At 50.7% G+C, this 21,091-nt stretch overlaps 2 protein-coding genes across 15 annotated transcripts; one reads left to right on the top strand and one right to left on the bottom strand.

Annotated features, from left to right (window-relative positions):
- Nucleotides 1-1,426: 1,426 nt before the first annotated feature.
- Nucleotides 1,427-9,840, top strand: PCTP (phosphatidylcholine transfer protein). Its single transcript, XM_065034758.1, has 6 exons — nucleotides 1,427-1,670; nucleotides 3,954-4,071; nucleotides 7,100-7,179; nucleotides 7,499-7,670; nucleotides 8,153-8,220; nucleotides 8,649-9,840. The coding sequence occupies exons 1-6, from the start codon at nucleotides 1,524-1,526 to the stop codon at nucleotides 8,712-8,714; spliced, it is 651 nt and encodes a 216-aa protein (XP_064890830.1). The 5' UTR covers nucleotides 1,427-1,523; the 3' UTR covers nucleotides 8,715-9,840.
- Nucleotides 9,841-10,252: 412 nt separating this feature from the next.
- FBF1 (Fas binding factor 1) lies at nucleotides 10,253-20,958 on the bottom strand. 14 transcript variants are annotated; one of them, XM_065034755.1, is made up of 24 exons: nucleotides 20,935-20,958; nucleotides 20,546-20,665; nucleotides 20,197-20,224; nucleotides 19,477-19,518; nucleotides 19,057-19,147; nucleotides 18,748-18,799; nucleotides 18,366-18,398; nucleotides 18,088-18,232; nucleotides 17,712-17,825; nucleotides 16,724-16,844; nucleotides 16,368-16,501; nucleotides 15,859-15,949; nucleotides 15,291-15,740; nucleotides 14,955-15,049; nucleotides 14,579-14,637; nucleotides 14,229-14,363; nucleotides 13,951-14,051; nucleotides 13,484-13,657; nucleotides 12,867-12,974; nucleotides 12,503-12,618; nucleotides 12,085-12,203; nucleotides 11,389-11,556; nucleotides 10,798-11,205; nucleotides 10,253-10,552 (listed from the first exon to the last, which is right to left on the bottom strand). In XM_065034755.1, the coding sequence occupies exons 2-24, from the start codon at nucleotides 20,546-20,548 to the stop codon at nucleotides 10,448-10,450; spliced, it is 2,892 nt and encodes a 963-aa protein (XP_064890827.1). In that variant the 5' UTR covers nucleotides 20,549-20,665; nucleotides 20,935-20,958; the 3' UTR covers nucleotides 10,253-10,447. The 14 variants fall into 14 exon arrangements, with proteins under 14 accessions (XP_064890827.1, XP_064890824.1, XP_064890826.1 ...); XM_065034752.1 differs by having other exon boundaries at nucleotides 20,862-20,955; XM_065034754.1 differs by having other exon boundaries at nucleotides 20,896-20,955.
- Nucleotides 20,959-21,091: the final 133 nt, after the last annotated feature.

Raw genomic sequence — 21,091 nt, 5'->3', positions numbered from 1 at the left:
TACTGAGAAGGATTGAGCCGTAAGAAATGTATTGTCAACAGTGTTTTGGAGAACCAGCTCAGCTGACTGAAAGCACACTATTGCAATTCACAAAGAACACAAAATATTTTATACATACTGAATAAATATTAACAATACAAGCTCATAATACATGCAAGCATACTGCAAAAATAAAACAAAAGAACTGGAACGTTTGCCTAGCGGTTTCACTGGGGAGGTGAGAGCAGGTGATGTATGAACAGAGACTTTCCACAATTAGTGACATTATACTAGAAAGATGCTAAAGGTCAGATTCTGGCATCAAATTTATATTCTGGGGGAAGGGTCACGAGAGACCATCTTGCCTTCTGCCACAACTCTCCCAAAGTCTTCTGGGCTGTGCAAGGATGACACTCAGCCTATATCGTCCAAACCAGAGTCAGCAGAAATCCTCATGCTCTGCTTGCAAACCAATTGACTGTAACTGGAAGGGACAGCTGACATAAGTGAACTCTTTGTCAAAGAAGTCAGCCACTTGGCAGGGAAGCTAGAAAAAGCTACATTTTGCCAGCCTTGCACAGAGGTCACCACCAAGTCCATTGGGCTGGTGCTGTCAAGCAGGCTCTTTGTGAGTTGGTAGGTTTGATGATGTCCCATAGCTCAGAGCTGTTTGTGTTTTATTCTGAGGACACAGTGTTCAGAGGGAAAATCTCACAGGAATTAGAATAATAAAGCTGTAATGAGAACAGATTTACAACTCCAGGGAGAAAACCTGCCCTAGCCACTTCATGTTTTGATGCCCTGAATGTTCCAGCCTCACACATTCGCATATTACAGCCAATGTAATTCAGCAGAAGCCCGACATGTGAGGTGCGTCCCCGTCCTCCTACTCCAGAGTTCAGCCCTGTGACAAAGCTTTGTGTCCCCATCCACCCCATCCACCCCAGGCCACCAGCAGCCACCTCTTTGCTGGCCCCTTTGCCAGGCTAGATGGGCCTCCATGTGTGCCGGGTCAAACACACCGACCAACCATCTGGACTGCGCCTATGCGTTCATTGTATATTCTCATCGGAACATGTTCTTTATATATTCTCATCGGAACAGTCTGTAACGGAAACTGCTTTATTAAAACGTGGAAAAAATTTATATATATATATATACAGACACACACACACATATATATACACACACATGTGCCAATAGGGACTATTCAATCTGTGTCCTTGGGGAACACCCAAAGAAAGGTTCTGAGCCACTAACCAAGGGCACCGGGCCCTGCTCTGGCACTACACCGATGACACACAGAATTAGCGGCCGCCTCCCGCACGTACCACCGAGAAACGGAGTCCCTGTCACGAACGGGAGGATGCACGGGGAAACCGGCGGGTTTACACCGATATAAACCCGCGCTCCCCGGTTCGCCGCGGCCCCGCAGCCCGTGATGGCGGCGCGGCGGCCCCGGGCTGCGGCGGGGCCGGCGGGGAGGGGCGGTGGCGGCCATTGGCTGGGCCCGGACCGGCCCCGGTGTCCTGCCGGCGCGGAGAATGGAGGCGCCGCCGCCGCGGGGCTTCTCCGAGGAGCAGTTTCAGGCCGCCTGCCGGGAGCTGGACCAGCCGGCGCCGGCTGCGGGGGGGCCGTGGCAGCTCCTGGTGGAGAGCATGGGCGTGAGGATCTACCGGCTGTACGACGAGGTGGGCGGCGGGGCGGCAGCCGTGCCCGGGGCTGAGCGCGGTTTGGGGACGCGCCCCCGGGGCGGGGAGCGCGGCTGAAAGCGGGGGAGCGCGGCACATCCCGCTCCGGAGCCGCCGGTTCTCTGAGCTCCCTTGGCCGTCCGGGCGCCACCGGCCTCGGCTCAGTTTCGCCGGGCTCGCAGCAAGCAGCTTTCAGGGTAATGCTATTAACTGCTGATGGAGAAAGCGGCTCTGCTGCAGTAAACACCGCTCTCACAAACTGCCGGGGGAACCTGCGAACTGTGAGGCTCTAAAGCTTGTGAACAGCTGGTAGCTGGAGAAGTTCCTGGTGGAAGGTGCTGTCGGCCGCAGGAGCAGTCGTGGGTCTAACGGGGAGGTTGTGTGTCCCACTCCCCAACCCCTCCGAGGATGCGGGTGGTGAAGGCGGGACCACCCGTGCTGGAGCATCCTCCTGAGCTTCTCCCTTCTGCCTCTCTCCAAAACTCCCTTCAGACTGATTTTGCACCTTTCTCCCTCTAAAATCAGGAGGCTGTTTAGAAGGGTTTGGAATCATTTCAAGGACAGTCATGTTTTAAAAAAATAGCAAATAAAACAAATGTATGGGTCTGTGTGAAAGGCAAGACAGGTTAGGGAAAGTATCTTTTTTTAAAAGAAGCGACTTCATACACCTTGGAGTTTTTTGGTGGTAAATAGTCCCCGTTTACAGCATGAACATGGTAGCTGGCAATAGCAAGACAAGCACATGGGTGAGCACACACAGCAGAGCTGAGTTTGCAGTGCCTTGTACAAGGACCCCAACACAGGGAAAATGGACAGACTGGGTGGGATAAAGGGGCTTTTCCAAGTCCAGTCTTCTGATTCTGCTGGGATAGAAGTCTCTTGTTTGTATTGTCTTTCAGTTGCTTTGAATTGCAACAGAACCAAGTTCTAGGAGAAGGGGTTTTGCTTAAAGTTGTTAGTGGAAAAATTGGCTTTTAACACATTGAACTGCAAATCCACTACAGCAGTGGCAGTGCAGGAAGCTGAAGGCAGCAGTTTTATTTCTTCTTGCCTTCTCTTTCCACCTTCTCTGCAGCCCACACAAACAGATCTCCAGGGCTGTCCTGCTCTGTGCTGTATTCCATTCCACGGATTGACTCTCCCGCTGACAGGCCTCTCCAAACCTGGAACATTTCACTCTTGTTTTAACTTTCTCATTGTAAATTCATGGTTTTATCAAATGTTTTTGCCTGTCTGCCTGCAAGATGTCCTGTTCACTTTTCAGATCATGATTCGTTATTTCATACAGCTAGCAAAATACTACCTTTTTACTGGGAGATATTTAATGATGTATACCACGATTTGTCTAAGCAGTGGAACAAATAGATTGGTAGAGAAGAACATAATTTCTTGATTTGTCTTGAGCTACAGTATAAGAACTTGAAGGCTACAGATGTAAGAATGACTGAACTGATAGAAAAAACCCAACCATTCACTAACAGAACATTGTATAATCCTTCCCTCCCTTTCCTTGGCAGTGCTTGAATTTGACTCCTACACTGTATATTCAAAATACTCTCATTGTTTTAATTTAGTCCTGAACTGGTACTAACAATAGGACAAAATTGCTCTATAGGCACAGATGGAGTTTCCGTATGTTGCGAGAAACAGTAAAAGCATTAACATAGGAGATATCCTGCACCCCGCCCCTTCAGTGCAGACAGCTTTAAAGTAGCTGATAAATATTCAAGGTAGATATAATAGCGCATTGTATATAAGCATGAACATTGTAAAACATTCCTGTATCACAGCTTGAAGTATAAGCACACCTGACTCGCTGGACCGCTTATTCCAGATCGTGCAGTACTCAGTAACCCCTTTGAAATGTCCGCGATTCTCAAGCACATTATATAGGGTATGGAGACCTTGCCACAATAATTTAATGCTTCTGGTAAGCTTAAGGTTGGCAGGATTTAGTCCACACTGACCACTGGAGATGAAAAGGGGTGTGTGTAGAAACACGTTCCCTTTGGAACTACTTACGCACTAAAAGGGTACTGGTGTAAGGGAAGGAACCGCCATTGTGCTGGGCAGCTCAGCCTGTCTGGATTTAAACTTTCATGTATAGATCAAAAAGTCGAGAGGTTAAAGACTGAATCTTCTATTGTTTTTTGAACACTTGCTTTCACAGCTCTTGAGCAAATTCGTCGTTGTGCCCCACCTAACTTCCTTCAGCTGTTCTCCCTGCTGCAGAGTGCTTCCCTTTCCTGTGTGACTTTTCCTCCCCCCATTCTGTTTCCACAGCAATCAGGACTTTATGAATATAAAATCTTCGGTGGTCTTGCTGACTGTCCCCCAAAACTGTGTGCGGATGTCTACATGGATTTAGATTTCAGAAAACAATGGGATCAGTATGTTAAAGGTAAGCTCATCTAGACAGTTTAAAAGCAAGCTTTACGTCCACGCTGACTCTTCCCACTAAGACTTTGTTCAAAGGTATTTTAAAGTTGCTGCACCCAAAGACTTTCAGGCAGACTTAAGTATCTTGTGGGATAAAGTTGCACTCTGCAAATACACACTGACATGGAACAGTTAACATCTCCTCACCATATAGCATCCTTCTGGAATGAATTCTTCCCATATTGGTTAAAGCATATAATTGGCATCACTTGTTATGCTGAAGCACCTTGCAGCTTCTGGTTGCAATTCCTAGGTTAAATTTTAGTAGATGTTCTGTGGAGAAATGGAGATAGCACCTTTTGTGCCTCTTTGCCTGTTGCAGCGGAGCAGTGCAATGGCTTGCACCAGTTTGTTCCCTTCCTGAAAACACTGGTTGTTCTTGGCACCTTTTACCATCAGAAATAACTGTCTGTTGAGAGAATAGTTGCTGACTTTGGGTTTTTACAGGGAAAGGAATAACTAATTTAGCTGTGTTTTTAGTTAATGTTGTTTTTGAAAAAGAGGGTTGAACACCCTAAGTCAGCAGTGACAAGGCGAGGATATTGTTCAGCTGATGCAGGCACCCGATAACCCATTTATTTTGGAGATGAGGAGCTCTTCCGTCTTAAGCCTATGTGTAACATTGGTTCAGGCCAATAAAACTAAAACATGGTGGAAGTGTTTTGCTGAACAAAGAACAGTGTTAAAAAGGAAATAATTGTTAAATGTTGTGCTTGTTAAGTCTAGGGCAGCTCTGTGGTGAACAATTACTAGTAATGCCTGTGGCTGTATCATACAGAGAACCACACACTTGACTCATGTCAGTACTTGGTCAAGCTTAAGATGCTCTGTCTTCATTAGTGTTATTTGTCAAAAGGGACAATAGCTTTCTTGTAGTAAAGGCCGCTTTGCTGTTAATGAAACAAAAAGAGCTGGAGTGGGACTCGGCATTATCACATTAGATGTAAAAACACTGTATTATTTTAAGTTAATTCAGTAGTCTTCAATTTAAGTGCATTTAGGAGAACTGAATCCTTCTTAAACACTTTTTTTTTGTATACCTTCTTAGAGAAAAGAAAGGAAGCAGTAGGGGGAAGCTACACCCTTAAACTAAAAACTAGATAATGTTTCAGAGCTGGTGTTTACATCCGTGTTGACCATGATATGTTCATCTGTGAATTTATACTTGCGCTGGTACTTCAAGTCCAGCATTTCACAGAAGTTCACTCGTGAAGGGCATTGGCATAAGGTTAACGCTTTCCCTTTAGCTTAAACACTGACACAAATCCACCTGTTCTTTCGAACTGTACATATGATGAAATAGTGCTAACTACTGTTTTCAGTGTAAACTGTATAAGCTTGGGTTTTCTTCTTTCACATGTAGGGAGAAAAACCAGAAAGCTTTCATTCAGAGCCTTCTTGCCATTTGTTTTACTGTTCGTATTTCTTGTTGCTCGTGCAGCTGTGCAGTCACAGCTGTCCAGAGCTCACTGCTGAACTGAAATAAAAACGTGACCAAGGTAGAAGTAGCTGCCTTTTAGGTTGAAAAGATACCTGCTCCTGCACTAAACATAAGAGGAGCTGATCTCTGTCCTCTAGTTCTGTTCAGCAAAACTCTTCAGGAAGGCCTGACGGGAGGCAGATATGGACAGGATTCCCGTGGGCACTTCAGAGGGTCGTGCCTTGATCTGCTCTTGCCAACGGTTTACCTGAGGCCTCCGAAATGTTGGAGAAGGAAAGAGCTGCAGTTAGAAGTGGAAGTAAATCTAATACACTAAACCAATGCTCCAGTGACCTCTGGTGGATGCTGTAGTATTGTAGCTTGCTCCAGCGCTGGGAGTTTGTGCATCCAGTTCTGCTCCAGCCTGGAGAAGAGATGTTTTTGTGGCTGACTTGCAGGGCGCGCCAGCAGAAGCCCTGTTTGGAACATGTTATATAGAGAAAGAATCTCCCATCTGTGGCACCCCTCTCGCCTTGGCAATGAGATTATAAATCTGTTTCAGCCTTATTTTCAAAACCACTGAAAGTGATGTGGCAGCCTGTGTGCATTGGCTTTGAAGGATATATTGCGCCTCAGGCAGAATTCTGCTCAAAAGAAGGAAAAGACTGCTCTGTTAACATGAACCACCTTTCTGGATCACACACTTTTAGCTGCACCCACATAATGACCAGTCCCCGAGCAGACAGGAATTACCCATGGCTTGTCTGGTCCATTAACCTGATAATGGCAATTACCGCCCCACGGGAAGAAGCTGTGCAGTAGACAGATTTTCAAACGCAGTTATGTAGTTCAAACTAATTTTCTCCTTTATGCCACGCTGCTATCTGACTGAGTCACTGCCGTGTTTTAGGGACTATTCTTAGATACTTTCTTCCTATTCAACTGCCTTCTGATTGAGTTCCAGGCAGAATGAAGATGGTGTCATGAAGCCTCATAAAGTGCTCAAGCCTCTTGTTCCCTGCTTGTATATACAGCTGTGAAATTCCTAATAGCTTTTTCAGACTTCACTAATCCCTCATGTAAGACCTCTTTGGGAAAGCAGTTCTTGTCCTAGTTCCTTGTAAACTCAGAGTCGTTTACAAGAATGATGACAAGCTTGTGAAAAATCATGCTGTACTTGAGGCTCAGAATTATTCAGGGTTTACATAGGCGAGGAGAAAGCTTTGAGATGGAAGGGCTTTGGGATTAGTTAACTGTCTGAAAGTGTTTGGGGTTTGTATTTGGGGTTTTACTGTTTTCGTTTGGTTCATTTTTGTTTGGTTTGTTTTTTCGACAATTAATTCAATAGCAGCAGAAAAACAGGTCGCATGGTTCTGTGTGTTTGATTTCTGAACAACCCTGCTACAGAACGTTTTTTAATGTCTTCTGCTACAAGTACATATTGATTTTGACGTAAGGGTTGCTTGTAAAATGTGGTCATGTCTGAAATCTGAGCAGTTCTTCACGCCATGTATGGTTCTGTTGCAGTAGAAAATAAAAGTTTGTATCAATCTTCCTTTTTCCACTGTAGAACTATATGAGGAAACATATGATGGTGAAAAAGTAATCTACTGGGAAGTGAAGTACCCTTTTCCTCTCTCAAACAGAGATGTATCCTTTCAAGCTTTTTGTTCCTCTTGCAGTTTTTGTCACCTGGTCATCTGGGGATGCCAATAATATGCCGATTCTACTGCTCTGCTGTGCTCGGTCTAAGATCTTGCAGTCATTTTACATGGATATGTATAGCACGGAGAAGAGTGTGGGTGCCTGTTCCCACACACAGCTGAAGCTCACAGAGCTGATTTATTACTCTGCAGGACTGAGTCCTGTAGAAGCATAAGGAGCTGGTATTTGTAATGGAATTAACTTGTCCATTCATCATCTGTCAAACTGACACTGTTTTGACATGCCTCCTCAACATAGCATACAGTATGTCTATATTCGTGAATGTCGAGAGATGGATGTGGATGGGCGGAAGATCTGGGTTGTCTTAGCTCAAAGTGTGTCTGTTCCTCAGTGCCCTGAAAAGCCTGGTATTATCAGAGTTAAAAGTTATAAACAAAGTCTGGCAATTGAAAGCGATGGCAAGACTGGATCTAAAGGTAAGAGGTCAAGAAAGTGTGATCACAAGTCACAAAGCCAAAGAATGTGTGTATCAAAGCGCACAAAGAGGGAGACTGGGAATTTTAAGCTAAAACCAGCTGCAGTCTGGTTATCTCGGCAGGGATTCAAGTATCATGTTTGACGGATGTCTAAATTAAATGGTTTGCCTAGAGATTCACTCCTGTCTGAGATTAGTCCTTTAAAGACAACCTTATTTTATAAGATGAGCTGCCTAAAATGGTTTGCAATAGCCTAAATTAACAGTGTGGTGCCCTCAACTTCCCAGAGGTTACCTGGGAACGGCTGTACTTATTTCACATTCCACTTCAGTACAAGTTGACATTCTTGAGAAGAATTTAGAGCAGAACTGTTGTACTTGGTGCTTCAGTCGTGCACAGCAACAGCTTCTGTCATACGGTGTTAGAGCGAATACTCAGACTATGGCTGCATAACTCTCTGGTGACTTCTCTCCCATCTCTAGTCTGTATGTACTATTTTGATAATCCTGGCGGCATGATTCCATCGTGGCTGGTCAATTGGGCTGCCAAGGTAAGTAACAGCCGACAGCACGGTTGTCGTTGCCTGATGTGTTTCGAACAATGTGTTCACTGCATCCATCCCTGTCTTCTGCATGTTGGGTAGAAGTATTCAATCCCATTTTTAGAGTGGCAATTGTCTTAATTTTTTTTCCCTTTCAAATTCCTTCCGTTAGTCAACCAGGCAGGTAAGTTTCTGGAACAAAAATGACAAATCTGTGTTCCAGAGCGTACGTGAACAGCCTTAACACCAGCAAACGTCAATGGTTAATTCTGTCCATGAAGCATTAAAGGAATGGTCTGCTGCTTTGTAGCAGATCTTAGAATTGTCCTGTATGTGTTTTTTAAGGCATGATCTACATAGTGGGAATTCTTATCCTGCTTAACGGTTTTTCGTGATTACTTTATGCAATAATTGCTTTTCCACTTTTCTCTTTACAGAGCGGTGTGCCTGCTTTCTTGAAGGATATGCAAAAAGCTTGCTGTAGTTATTCTAAGAGGACATAGGTCGAAGTTCATCTTAATTGTTTAATTCCTAGAGCTCTGCGCTTACAGGAGTGGCCATTGTGTGTTACACTGGATAAAAATCTACCTCTAATATTGGAAAGAATTTGATTTTAGTTGATTTATGCCTTGAATTTTATTAGATCTCTGTTTCCATCTCCAGCTGAAGAGCTAGCCACTGACAGGGGGACACCGCCATCAGCTGCATCCTTTTGAAAGTGCTTAGGTTTAGCTTTGTCCCCCATGCTTTGCTTATGCTCGTTGTTGTGTGTCAGCTTGAGGAGTTCTGCTGATTCAAATATTACACCCTCAGACAAGAGACAATGATCTTGCTGGGGAAAATGTCTGAACTTGGACTGAAAATTCTCTGCATGTGTTATGCCTGGACCTACCTTTGTGGCCTTGCAGGGTGGCTTCCTACTGAAATTGAGAATTAGAGCTTGCGTTGCTTTGAAGGAAACGCTTTTGCTACCTGAGTTTGACATTCTTAAACTGTCTGCCTGCTGGAAACCTAGAAACTGTTGAGGGCATATAGGAAAATTACTAGAAGGCTGCAGTAGGAACTGACCTCTGTTACTAAGCATCCTTGTCATGGCTTTAAGTCCAGATGTAAAAGTACTTGTGCGTAAAGCCTTGCATTCACATCTCCATACCCCTGAAGGAAAAGTAAAAACAATTGGCTTGTCCAGCTGGGAAAAAAGGAGGAGTTGGCTTCCATGTCTGATTGAAGGAAAACAAGTTATATCTTCAGAGTCAGTAGCCTTATCTGTAAGTTGGATACCAGCCTGAAATTGGAAGTAATTTTGAACTGGATGCCTGCAACTCAATGTGAATGAACTTGGTGTGGAACGTGGGCTTGCTTGCATCTTGAAATTTCATGCTGATGTAAAGAATGAAATTGTAATTTTGGATGGTAATCCATGACAAGCGCAACTGAGGAGGAAATGAAATATCCAGCAGCTTTGGGGGGAATGGGGGAGGATGAGGTGCATAAAAGATGAGCAGGCCTAAGGCTCAGGGATTTAAAGTATTCTGCATTGTTATTAAATCTAATCCTGTTATTGAACAAATCTTGTAATGGGGTAGCTTTGTCCTGTTAAAAAATAAATGGTTGACATGATTGCCTTTATATTTTGTGTGAATATTTGTTTCCAATAAATCATTATTCTGTCCATGCAGTGTGGTGTTCCATCTAGCTAGACAGGAGCATCCTCGGGGCGCTGGTGAAGCCAAAGCCTCCGCAATCCCACTGACCCCTTCGGTCATCCCAGCCCAGTGGCTGATGGAATCAGCCCTGTGGGAGCAGCTGTGTCCCGGGAGCATCGGCCGGGTGGCCGGTGGCACTCGCCCTGAGGGTATCACAGCACCGGGGGAAAGATTTGACACTACGTACACTCCAAGATTAAAGACAAGGACAGCGCTTCAGCTGAGAACTAGGATGATTTATCGATTGTTTTCCTCCCCCATCGATGTCTCTGTTAAGATTGGGGAGGGGGGTTACAGGAGGTCAAAAGGAGACACAGGAAGCCATGAAACAAAGATATGATTCAAAGGAAACAGGAATTGTTTACTTATAAGAAGAACTTGAAAAACAAATGCAAAGATAACACTTGACTAATATACAGAGTAACAAACTATGAAATTTGACAAGAACTAGCACTATATTTACAGCTTCCAGTGAATATCATACATTATCATATACACATTATATATTATACACAAACATATATACAAAATCATAGCCCCGAGAATGATGGACGTGACGCCAATGGAGATGAAGTGTTACACGGAGCTTTCTTCATGGACTTGAATAATTTCTCGTTCTCCAACAAATATTTCTCCTGAGAAGAGAGGAAGGAAGGATGGCATGAATACCATAAAGTGCCACAGAAAGGGGGTCACCAACCCGAGTCAAGCTGCGAGCATCCACCTTTCCTTCCCTCTGGGTGCTCTGTGGTCTCTGCAAGCCCAGCCCAGCCCTGGTCTCAGGAGACCCCCAGCTCTCAGACCCCCGTCAGGTTCACCCAGCCCAGCTCCCCCCAGCTGCTCCACAGCCCCTTTCAGCCCCGCTCTCCCCCTGCCTCACCTTCTGGATGTGGAACCTCAGCGTTTGCACTTGGGCACTGAGTAGGGCACGGTCGGCCACAGCCATGACCTCCCCGATGTCCCGGAACCTGTGGCGAGGCGGCGTCTCGACAAGAGGTGGCACATCTGGAACAGGAGCCCAAGGTGCAGCTGCTGTTAGAGGAACGGCAGACTGCGTGCTGCGCCCCAGCACATCCCTTCCCACCCACAGCACACGGGAAAGCTCAGCCATGGCACTGGAGGGGCCATTGCTCGGGGCACCAAGGTCCTGGGCTGAGGGGACACTTCCCTGGTGGAGTCGCTGCTGCTGCTGCTGCTTCAGCTGCTCCAAGTTCTGCAGCACGTCCTGCAGCCTGGCCTGGTGCTCCAACTCTATCCTGTGTGCCTCCGCGATCTTCTGGGCCAAGAGCTGCAAAGCAGAGCGGCTGAGGAGGTTGGGGACAGGGATCCTTGCTGCCCTGGGACAGGGCTCCTCTATGTGTCCCCTTATTCCCCTTCCAGGACAGGACCGGGATTCATGAAGGGTGTGAAACCCCAGCTGTGCTGCCGGCCTGTGCGTGGCTGTGAACCACAGCGCAGATGCTCTGCTTACCTTTTCCACCTCTTCCTCCTGCAGCTCCACATGCAGCACGGCATCATTCACCTTCTCCTTCTCCATCCACAGCTCCTTCCAGGCCTCGTCCAGCCTCTCCTGGTCCTTCCTCAGCTGCTCCTCCTTGGCTTTTAGTTCCTGGCCGCGGATCTTCAGCTCCGCCTGCTCCTAGGATGGGGCGTGGGGGAAACCGATGCATTACCTGCCCATCCCAGACACCATCTCAGACTTCCCAAGGGATGGGAGAGCCCTGCCCCTGCTGAGCTCCTCGTGGGTGCCAGTTCAGTTGCAAAGCAACAGCATCAGGTGCTCCAGCAGTGCCCTCGCCCACCCACGTGTGGGGACTGGGGCTAGTAGAGCTGGAACTGGACACACACACACAAACGCTCCTTCCCCAGAAAGGATGGAGCCCCTCACTGTGCTGCACACCCTCAAATATAGAATCACAGAATCATTTTGGTTGCACACCCTAAAACATAGAATCATAGAATCATTTCAGTTGGAAGAGGCCCTCAAAATCCCCAAGTCCAACCATTAACTCAACACTGTTACTGAACCATATCCCTCAGAACCTCATCTGTGTGTCTGGGACAGACACCACTCACGGGCTTCAGGCCAGGGACCCCCGCAGATCAGACAAACATCCCAGACCCAGCCAGGAGCCCGGTCCGGGCACAGAACACAGTGTGGGCTCACCCGCTCCATCAGCCGAGTCTGCTCATCCAGTCTTGCCTCCCTTTTGGCCGCCAGCTCCTGCAGTCGCATCCACTCCTCCTCCCTGTCCTTCTGCTGCTGTGACAGCCTGTCCCGGAGCACTGGGGAGAGGCAGCAGCAAGGCTGTGAGCAGCAGGAGGTGGGAAACCCCCTCTGGCCACACCATATTCACAGAAAAGCTGCACAGCTTTGTGCTCATCACCTTCTGCACATCCCCAGGACATCAGTCCATAAGAGGGAGACCCCAAGATGTCCACGACCAAGGCAGACAGAGCTTTGCCAGCCTGGGCTCCCAGCCTCTGCCTGACTCAGAGCCCAACTGTCTCCCTGTTTCCCCGAGTGTCCCCAGCCCCAGCATGGACTCTGCAGCCACTGTGGCACAGAGCAATGGCAGACTTACTCCTGAGCTGCTTGTCCCACTGCTGTGCCTTTGTGGCCAGCTCCTGGGAGGCAGAGTGGTGTGTGGCCTCCACCTTGCAGTCCAGGTCGTGCAGGTCCATGTCGCCATTCAGAGACCTGTAAAGAGGAGTGAGGGCAGGGTCACCCCTGTGGGACACACTTTGTGTCATCAGGATGGAGACGCGGATGCGTGGTGGGCCATAGGCTGGGCAGCCCTGCCCCAAACCTCTCGGGGTGACAGCAGAGCAGTAGGAAGATGTAGCTGCTGCTTAGGGGAGCCTGCGGGTAGCAGGGGGACAGGGGTGACTCCTGTGGTCCAAGGCTGGTTGCCTGTAGGACAGGGACCAACATGGGGCCATCAGTACCTGATGTGAGAAATGGCGCTGGTCACCACATCCATCTCCCGCTCCTTTAGCCACTTCAAGTGCTGGATCTGCTCCTCATAGTCCTTCCATAGCTTCTGGACAGACGCCCTGCGGGACACAGGGAAGGAGCCCACCATGGGCTGTTACAAACTGGTGCTCCCCACGATGAGCACTGTGGTCATGGGGCTGAGAACCAGATCCCAGTTGCTGAGCTGGCAGGGTGGTCTGTCGCGAGGCACCCCACTGACATCCCACATCTGGGACAGACCACATCTAGGGGTTTTGGGCTTCTCTACCAGAAATGTATTTCTCCTTGTCCCAAACTATGTGGACATGAGTGACTTGCTGACCTGAATAAAAGGGATTTGGGGGAGGGAAAACAGGGGGTTTAGCATCTTTCAAAATACAACGCATTCACTCTGGAATGATGTCTCCAGCTGCACCTCCCTGTGTCCATCTACAAAGCAAATCCCCACTGCAAAAGCCACCCAGTTGCCCCAACTCAACACTTCTGGACTCTGATTTCTCCTTTCACCATGGCCCCAAACTGTTCCCTGGTTCCCTTGCCAAGCCTGGTGGTACTGGCCCCATGCACGTGCGGCTCGTGCCACTCTCACCTCTGCATCTCTCGCAGCTGCTCCAGGTCCAACCGGTGCTGCTCCAGCAGCTCTGCCCGCTCCTGCTCCGCGTCCTGCCTCTGTTTCTCCATCTGAGCCAGCAGCTGCTCCTTCTGCCACCGCAGCATGTCCTCCTGCTGCCTGTGGGTCTCCTCCTGCACCTTCATCAAGGTCCTGCCCAGAGAGAGCCCACAAGAGGTCACAGCACAGAAGACGTGTTGCTTTCATCACACTCTGCACCCAAAGGGCACATAGGGATTTAGGAGCAGATTGGTGGTGGTTTGTGTGTGGGGAAACTGAGGCAGGGGCTGCTTCGCTCTCTGCAGTCTGAGCCCTGAACCCTCAGCTGCTGCCCAGTGCCGTGCCCTGGTTGGGGACGTGCTGGCAATGGGACTGACCCCTGGTCCTTGTCACCCAGGGGACAGTGTTGGTGAGAGCGGAGGGGAGCACAGGCCAGAGCCCGGTACCTGTGGGTGCTCTTCAGGAGATCCTGGTCCTCCTGGTGCTGCCTCTGGACGCTCTCCAGTAACAGTTTCTGCTCTTCCTGCAGCATCTCCAGCGTCTGGACCTGTTGGGCATCCGAGGACAAGGTCATTGTGCTGCTCTGGGGACAGAAACCCTGGCCATCTCTGGACAGGGAGGTTCCTCCTCTCTCCTGTCACCCTGATGCTGTTTGGAGCAGACATGGCCCCTTCTCCTCCCCCTGGTCACCCATGTTCCCCATCCAGCAGGTGCTGGGGCTCACCTTGCCCTCCAGCTCTGCCACATGAGCCTTGACACTGAGCAGCTCTGCCCGACAGCCCGATGTCTCCTCGCAGAGCTGGGCTGCGGGAGCCCCCAGCCTTTTCTCAGGCAGCACATCCAGGGCTGGGGCCTCTGCCTGTGGGGATGGAGAGAGACACACGCCCGCTGGGCTCTTCTCTGTCTGGGGACAGACACAAGGACAAGACCACAAGTCCTCTGGGAGCCTTTGTTGTCTCACTGATATTATAGATACATGCCTGGGGAGCTCTGTCCATGCTGCTCAGGCAGCATAGCATTGTAAATGCACATGGTTTCCAAAGCACCCATAGCACTTTGTCCCAGCAGACCCACCTGAGTGAGTGGGGCAGGGTCTGGTATCTCCTTCTCTCCTGGTAACGAAGGCGTGGGTACTGAAAATTGAACAAATCCGTGACTCAGACGTGGCAATGGGAATCATCTCCATCACCCAAGGAGGAGGCTGGGGTCCCAAAGCCACTCTCAGTGGTGTTTGAGCTGGTGCCCAGCCTCAGCCCAGGGCAGGACAGGGATGCCAGCACACAGCACTGGTGGGACAAGTGTGGGGGCAGCAAGAGGGAAGGGGGAAAGAGAAGGGACAACAGGAACTGACAGCCACCCATTGCTCAGCCAGAGCAAGTCCTTTCTTTGCAGGGAACGAGGACCCTCTCTGCAAGCCGCTGCCCAAATTGTACAATCACACAGAACGCACCCATGGTGTTGTCATCTCCAGAAGGATCCTCCTTCGCAGTATCCGATGGGCTCACTGAGGCAGGTTTCACGGTGCTGAGCCAGGGTACCAGCCCCCTGTGTGGGCACAGAGACACAAGTAACTCACAGCAGTGTCACAGCTCGGGGAGAGGCTGCAAACGTTATGCTTGGCATCGTTTTAAGTTTAAAGCCTTCTCTCCCAGTTAGAGAGGTCCCAGACCAAAGTGATGGCTGCTGCCGACCAGCCCTCCCCGTTCCCCATCTCACACCCGCAGCTGCTCTCTGCAGGACCTCTCTCTCTCCATGGAGGATGCCCCAAAGGGGAAGGAGGTCTCACCTGGAGCCACCTGTGCCCGCTGCCGTGTCCTGTGGGGCAGCTGCGGGCTGTGCTGCTGCTGGGGAGGCGGCTGGCTGGCTGAGGGGAGAGCGGGGACACGGCCATTCCCCCATTGCCTCCAGGGGCTCAGCCTCTCTCTTCTCAGCCTTGGCTTGTGCTTGGGCTCTCTTGCGAGCCAAGGCAGCCATCAGCCAGTCCTCCTGCTCCTCTGGGCCGGTTTTAGCTGCTGCCTCCTCTGCGGCCGGGAGCTGGCTGGCGGGGCTGGGGGTAATGCCCACCGTGCTGCTGGTCTTCACGGGGGATGGCAGCTCAGAGTCAAAAAAATCTTCATCTTTTAAGCCCAGCCAGTTGGCTCTGGACCCTCTGCGCCGCACAGGGCTCTGGCTGGCTGGAGGGGATGGTTTGGAGCGGGGCTCTGCCTTCGGTTCACCCATGTTCTCAGCTGTGAACCTGCTGAAGGAGAAGCAGTTGCACCCCTGGCCTGCCAGGGGACACAGGGACCTGCCTACTCCACCGCAGGGACAGCGGGGTGGTGACTGGAGCTACAGACACACACGCAGCACTGTACCTCACTGACTGCCTTCTTGATGGCCTGGAGCCCATTGAGGGCTGGTATTCTCCAAAAATTAGATCTTCCTTGTCCCAACACTCTTTTTTCTCTGTACAGACAAGCAGCCTTGAGTCAGCGCCCCGAGGAGCAGTCACTGCAAAGACACCAGCCCTCCCCTCCTTCTCCTGCCCTGCAACCCCCACAGAGATCACTGCCTCTGGGAAAACACAGCTGGAAACATCTTCCTCAGAAACCCGCGAGCAACGTCTCTCCCCAGCGTGGCTGGGAAATGCATCTTTGTTGGGAATCAGCCCACAGTGAAAGATGCTCCCAGGCTGCCTCAAGTGCAGAGTATGACTTCAGCATGAACCACCTTCCCCCCAGTGCTGGCTGACAGCCTGTTAACCGCCCTGCTCACCCTGACAGAAAGGGTTTTTCCTCTCTAAGGGCATTAGAAATAAATCTCGCTATCCCAAGCCAATGCTGTCACCTCTGCAGGCCTCCCCAACATCCCTGGCTGTGCTCACCTGGCTGCTTTTGGGACTTTTCATCCTGTTTGAAGTCTCTGCGCTCTCCCGTGTTCAGCTCTTCCAAGACTTTGGCTGCGGAGCCTCCTCCAAACAACTCATCCAGCATGGAGCGCGCTGGCCGGAGCTTCTCTCTGTGGGGACACGGTGGCAGATGGTTTCTCCCAGAGGAAGGGCTGTCCCTCCTCACACAGCCTGGCCAGGCTGCTCTGACTCTTCTCTGCCAAACCAGCTGCTCTTGCCCCTTGCTGGGACCCACGGGCAGAATCTCCAGCATCCCCCCCCAGCACGGTGGCACCAGCTCAACGCGCAGCCCACCCCCTGCGTTACTCCCATCCCCTCCTCATTGCCCTTACTCCTTCTTGCCGCTGCCAAATCCCAGCGCTTCCAGCATGTCGTCATCGTTGTCATCTTCAAACATGAGCTCCTTCCTCCTCTGAGCCGGGGCCGTGGTGCGCAGGGGTGTCTGGGGTGACTCTGCGGATGGAATCGCATATGGGAGGAGGTTTGAGCGGGGCTTTTCTTTTTTTTTTAAACAAGAGATCAAAGCAGCCCTGCCTGCTCTTATCTCTCAGGATGATTTACAAAGTCATTTTTAAATAACTCTTTTCAGTGACCTAATCTCACAGCAAGTGACAAAGTGGCAACATGCCACTGCCTGCTCCGTGGCCGTGTATCCACTGCTGGGACATTGCTGGGGGACACTGACACTGCGGTTTCCAGCTCTGGCAACACCAGCAGCTTTTTTACCTTTACAAGTTTCCAAGCAGATGATTCCCATCCCCCTCTCCCAAAGCCGCTGCTCCACCAATGCACCTTAGTCCTTGCACAAACCCATCAGCTGCTACTTGTGCCCAGAATGGATTTATCAGGGTGCAAAGTGATTTTAGGGGACTGCCAGACCCATGAGCATCCCTGCTGCAGGAACAAGAGGGGTGACTGCCTGGAACAGAGCCACAGTGCAGCTGGATGCCCCCCAGGGTGCCCAAGCTGGGCCTTAGCATGGTCCAGGGATGCTACAGCCACCCAAATCCTGACCCCGAAAACTTGTTCTCATTTGGCAACGTGCAGAACAGGCTGGGTGAGGTTCAAGGTAAGATCAGAGCCTCCATTCCCAGAAAGGAAAGGCCAGTTCTGTAACCTGTGGCACACTGGCAATGTTGAGCATTCAGTGAGCTGTGTCACAATTAACCATGTTATCAAGTTGCTCTACAAATGAGCACACCGGTTCATAAGAGATGGAACTAGGTGGCTTTTGATTCAATCAGTTTGGATCTCACACAAGCTAAGCCAGTCTGTTGATTCATTTAATACAGAGAGGATGCAACAAGCAACCCCACCTACCTTTCCCTTTGCTCTCTTCTGGTTTTCTATCACAGCTGCTTTTACTGCTGGTTGGAGCTGCCTTCTTGGGAGCATCCTGCTCCTTATCAGATAAAAGATCTGCCAAAGGATCAGCTAGATTCGAGAATTACCCCGTAGGGGCAGGAAAGACAATAATAATAAAACCAAACAAAATCAATGTTATTTAGAAATAGAGTTCTGCAATAAGCCATGCACTATCCCCCCACCACGTGTACACTTGATGTCTGGGACAGCCCCAAAAAGGACCAGGAAAAGGATTTTAGGGAACAAAGCCACTTTCTGTTCCCTACCCAGGACAAAAAGACCCCCTGCTTGTTTGCAACCAGGCTGCAAGATAGCAGAATCTCCTTATTACCTTTCCCAGCAGCTGGAAGCTTCCTTGTGGTTTTCTCTGCTCCCCTCGAAGAGTCACTTATCCCGGGACCCTTCATGGGGGTCTTCAGTGGCCCAGAACCAGGTTCTGGTATTCCCAGGATTTCAGCGGCCAAGTCGTCCACGTCCTGGAAAGCAAGAGGATGAGGACGGGTGCAGGGTGAGCGCAGCGAATGCCGCAGTGCCTCTCCCTTGGGAGGCTGGTGCTGGAGACCGTGGCTGCAGCACAAGGTGGGGAGATGGGGGGATTTCTGTACGTACCCCCAGGCTCTGCACATCCGACGTACTGGATCCCTGCGTGCCAGGGAGGGGAGAGATCAGACAGATGAGCAGACTTTGGAAACTCCTCACCCCTTGCTCCATCCCCTGCTTTTCCTCATTTTATGCACCCAGGAAGGCTGGGCTGCAGCAGCATTTGCCCCCTGGCTTTGCTCCGTCTCCTCCTGGGTACCTGGGAGCCCTTTTTCCAGCATCCACCCGCTCCCCTCTCCTGTCTTCCCTACCACACAGGGATGCCAGAGGGGTGACCTCTTCAGCCAAACTTCTCCCTTCATCTCTGGTATCCCACTGCTCACCGGGATGGGGTGACACAGGGGTCCCAGCCCTCAGGACATCCAGGCTCTCCCCCCAACTCTGGGCTCACCTCTGCAGCTTCGACAGCCAGCTTGCTGTAGAAATCATCTTCTAGGACGGACCTGTGACACAAGTCCGACGTTAGCAGTGCCACATGTGAGCTTGTGAGCATACCAGAGCAACCATATCACAGCACACAGAAAATGAGGCTCAAATAACACCGGGATAAAAGATGGTAGTGCCAGGACTGCTGTAGTTAAGCAATAAACGGTTTTAAGGGACATTTACAGAAGATGTACAGGGCTGGAGGCACCCCACTCTCCTGGAAAGCTTCAGAGAGATCTCAAAGTGGAAGAAGTTGTGTCTGAAAGGGACTCACTTCTTGCTGGTCTGCACACTGGGGTTCCAGGCTCTCCCACTGCTGCTGCCGGCTGCCTGGGAAGCTCTGGTAGATTTGACACTGGGTTCATCTGAAAACAAGACGTGGAGAAATTAGGATGATGGACACAGGCATAGTCCTGGCCTAGGCACCCCAAGGGAGGATTTGCCAGCTTCTCATGGACCACAGAGGCTTTTAATCAGAGACAAACTTTACTTTGCTTCCCCAGATCAATGGCCAACCTATTCCAGGGCCTCTGGCTCTGGGAATCTGGCTCTCCCCTCCGCTCCCTGCTTCATCCCCCTCACAACTGGAGCCCCTCGCACATCAAGGGCTGTTGCACCAGCAGCTCCTGCTCCCAGGAAGGGAGGATCAGGACAAGGATGCTGCCCCTTCAGCTGCAAAGAAGGTTTGTTTTACCTTCAGACCCCAGGAGGTCGTCAAGGATGTCATCACTGGAGCCTGAAACAAGACAAATTAAAGGTGCTGAGGTAGGTGAGCTCATCGAGCTGGTGTAGAAAAGCTCCCAATGTCAACAAGGCTCACTCTTTTGAGACCCCCCAGGAATAAAGATTTGGTCTCAAGCATCAGCAATGTCATGCCTGCCATGTCTTCTAGAGAGAGCTGCCAGCGCCAGGACTTGATCCTGTATTTTATGGATGTAAAACTGGCTTCGCTGAAGGAGAATCAAGACTTCTGTATCAAGCGAGCCAGCTGCTTTCCCTTCAGGCAGCTGCTGGCCACAAGCAGCACCTGATCTGTGAATTCTCACCTGACAGTATCTCAGAGCCCCTGGGCAACCCCAAATGCACTGTTTCAGTATCAGGGGCTGCAAGAGGCTTCTAAACAAGCAATCAGGGAGCAGGGGAGGGGAAGAACTGAAATAAATGCATATATTCTCCCCTAGATTTGGGAAAGCCCCCAAGAAAGGTACACAAGAGCCCAAGTGAGAGGCTGGTGAATAGCTTTGGGTCAGGAACGACACGATGTCCTGAGCTGCACCTTTCACACAAGGATGGTGACCATTCTGGTAGCCAGGGCTGCCACCTCATCCCAGTGTCCCAACTCCTCCGTCCCAGCCATTCCCAGCAGATCAAAGCACCAACGGACAGTAAAAGGAAAGCACACCAGTGTACGTACCTCTTAAACTTTTCTTGGCTTGCGCAGCCTGTGGAGAAAGACGAATTCCCTCATTAGAAAACAGAGCGAGTCTGAGATGGACTCAAGCACACTCAAGCCAGAGGCAGGTTTCTCCCGAGAACCCAGCAGCACCAGCGACGCCCTCGTCCCGCCCGCGCTGCTTGGGAAATGGCAGCTGAAAGCCCGGGGGAGCAGGGAGATGTGACCCCTTCAGTGACACCAGGGAGCTCAGCCCCCGCTGCCCGCCGGGCAGAAGCCGCCAGCCCTCGGGTGGCTCCTGCCTCCCACTGAGGTTCCGGAGCATTACACGGGGATTTCCCCGGCCTGCCTGAGCACCCATCACGCTCACCATCGCACAACTCCAGCTCTCCCCTGCTCCTGTGAGTCTGGTTACAGATTGTAACGATCTGCACCACCACGTTACAGGGCGATCGAGCACCGTTGGTCACGTTCCGCACCAACGTGCTACCTGCAGGGAGAGGAGGCCGTTCCCGATTTGCTGTTAAAAAACCGTCCCTTTCCTGCCCGGGGCCCCTCTGCAGCCCCCCCGGCTCCTCCCAGACTCTCGAAAGAAGGCTCAATCTGAGTCTTAAAAACAACCCTCTGTTCCCTAAAACTCTCTTGCACCCCTGCAGCATTTTGCATGAGGAACGACCCCCCCGCACCCTGCAAAATCCCCCCAGAAGGAGCAAGTGCCACCGGCAGCATCCCCGGCCCCCAGTAACCCGGGCAGATCACCCGGTCCTTCCCTTCCCGCCCGGTCCTTTTCTTTTCCCTTCCCTTCCCTTCCTGCCCGGTCCTTCCTTTCCCCCTGCGGCGTGCTGGGAAATGTAGTCCCCGCCTGCCCGGGAGCTCCAGCCCCCGCTGCCGGGGCCCGGCGGCTCCGCTGCGCCCG

The sequence above is a fragment of the Columba livia genome, chromosome 18, assembly GCF_036013475.1.
Source record: "Columba livia isolate bColLiv1 breed racing homer chromosome 18, bColLiv1.pat.W.v2, whole genome shotgun sequence".
NCBI classification, from domain to species: Eukaryota; Metazoa; Chordata; class Aves; order Columbiformes; family Columbidae; genus Columba; species Columba livia.
This window is presented reverse-complemented; position numbering and strand designations above follow the sequence as displayed.

Excerpts from the sequence above, each read along its gene's own strand:
- PCTP (XM_065034758.1), top strand. The coding sequence starts at position 1,524 with ATGGAGGCGCCGCCGCCGCGGGGCTTCTCCGAGGAGCAGTTTCAGGCC. Across the intron at positions 1,671-3,953 it reads TCTACCGGCTGTACGACGAG|CAATCAGGACTTTATGAATA; the intron begins GTGGGCGGCGGG and ends CTGTTTCCACAG. Across the intron at positions 4,072-7,099 it reads ATGGGATCAGTATGTTAAAG|AACTATATGAGGAAACATAT; the intron begins GTAAGCTCATCT and ends TTTCCACTGTAG.
- FBF1 (XM_021288542.2), bottom strand. Across the intron at positions 15,744-15,858 it reads TCAAGAAGGCAGTCAGTGAG|CAGGTTCACAGCTGAGAACA; the intron begins GTACAGTGCTGC and ends CTTCTCCTTCAG. Across the intron at positions 14,409-14,578 it reads ACCCTGCCCCACTCACTCAG|ACAGAGAAGAGCCCAGCGGG; the intron begins GTGGGTCTGCTG and ends GTCTGTCCCCAG.